The sequence below is a fragment of the Elephantulus edwardii genome, unplaced genomic scaffold (assembly GCF_000299155.1).
Source record: "Elephantulus edwardii isolate Elephantulus edwardi_28Jun2011 unplaced genomic scaffold, EleEdw1.0 scaffold00086, whole genome shotgun sequence".
NCBI classification, from domain to species: Eukaryota; Metazoa; Chordata; class Mammalia; order Macroscelidea; family Macroscelididae; genus Elephantulus; species Elephantulus edwardii.
Genome location: NW_006399836.1, coordinates 3,843,656 through 3,845,378, shown reverse-complemented (window position 1 = coordinate 3,845,378; position 1,723 = coordinate 3,843,656). Strand labels below are relative to the sequence as shown.

Below are 1,723 nucleotides of genomic sequence, written 5' to 3'. Positions count from 1 at the left end.
TCTGCCGTGGTCCATTTAAAAAACAGTTTGGGATGCGTGATTCGGCAGAGATGGGTCTGTCAGTTACTGTGTGTGGTTGTGATCGTGTCCCGTCTCGGTTGGGCCAGCCTGCTCACTTGTCCCCTGTGGCGTCAGCTGAGATGCTCCAGAGCCGAGTCAGGACAACAGGGTCTGTTTTGCAGGTCTTCTTTGTGATCCGTCTCATCGCTGGCCCTGCTGCTAACTCCCTCCCGCCCATCGTGGACCCTGACCCCCTCATCCCCTGTGACCTGATGGATGGTCGGGATGCTTTCCTCACCCTCGCGAGGGACAAGCACCTGGAGTTCTCATCCCTGCGGCGAGCCCAGTGGTCCACCATGTGCATGCTGGTGGAGCTGCACACCCAGAGCCAGGACCGCTTCGTCTACACCTGCAACGAGTGCAAGCACCACGTGGAGACGCGCTGGCACTGCACTGTCTGTGAGGTAGGCACTGGCAGCGGGGTGGTGCAAGCACCAGGTGGGACTCGGGGAGGTGATGAGTAGGAGAGGGCGAAGCAGGGGGCAGAGAGGGTCCACTCACCTTAGAGTAGTGGAGTTGGAAAAAGACCCTTTAGCCCAGAACATCTGAAATGCTTGTGGTTGACTTGACTTGACTCGTCCTGTATTCTTTTAGGACTATGACTTGTGTATCACCTGCTATAACACTAAGAACCACAATCACAAGATGGAGAAACTTGGCCTTGGCTTAGATGACGAGAGCAACAATCAGCAGGCTGCAGCCACTCAGAGCCCTGGAGACTCTCGCCGCTTGAGCATCCAGCGCTGCATCCAGTCTCTGGTCCACGCCTGCCAGTGCCGCAACGCCAACTGCTCCCTGCCCTCTTGCCAGAAGATGAAGCGTGTTGTGCAGCACACCAAGGGTTGCAAGCGGAAAACCAATGGTGGGTGCCCCATCTGCAAGCAGCTCATCGCCCTCTGCTGCTACCACGCCAAGCACTGCCAGGAGAACAAGTGCCCTGTGCCCTTCTGCCTGAACATCAAGCAGAAACTCCGACAGCAGCAGCTGCAGCACCGTCTCCAGCAGGCCCAGATGCTTCGCAGGAGGATGGCCAGCATGCAGCGGACCGGTGTAGGGGGCCAGCAGCAGGGTTTGCCATCCCCAACGCCTGCCACACCAACCACCCCGACTGGCCAGCAGCCAACCACCCCGCAGACCCCACAGCCCCAGCCACCATCTCAGCCACAGCCCACTCCTCCCAACAGCATGCCTCCCTACTTGCCTCGAACTCAATCTGCTGGTCCTGTGTCTCAAGGCAAGGCGCCTGGCCAGGTGACCCCTCCGACCCCTCCTCAGACGGCTCAGCCCCCCCTCCCTGGACCCCCACCTGCCGCAGTGGAGATGGCCATGCAGATTCAGAGGGCAGCTGAGACGCAGCGTCAGATGGCCCACGTACAAATTTTTCAAAGGCCGATGCCCCAGCACCCGATGCCCCAGATGACTCCCGTGGCCCCCATGGGTATGAACCCACCCCCCATGGCCAGAGGTCCTGGTGGGCATTTGGAGTCAGGAATGGGGCCCACAGGAATCCAACAGCAGCCACCCTGGGCCCAGGGCGGAATGCCTCAGCCCCAGCAGCTACAGTCTGGGATGCCAAGACCAGCCATGATGTCTGTGGCCCAGCATGGTCAGCCCTTGAACATGGCTCCTCAGCCAGGATTGGGCCAGGTAGGTGTGAGCCCAC

The 1,723-nt window shown here is 60.0% G+C and overlaps 1 protein-coding gene across 1 annotated transcript in view; it reads left to right on the top strand.

Moving 5' to 3' along the window:
- The window catches only part of EP300 (E1A binding protein p300), a 64,866-nt gene that overhangs the window by 54,257 nt on the left and 8,886 nt on the right, over positions 1 to 1,723 (top strand). The window contains exons 24-25 of the mRNA XM_006890188.1: positions 27 to 464; positions 655 to 1,717. Coding sequence (XP_006890250.1) covers positions 27 to 464; positions 655 to 1,717 — 1,501 coding nt within the window. The remainder of the gene's footprint in view (positions 1 to 26; positions 465 to 654; positions 1,718 to 1,723) is intronic.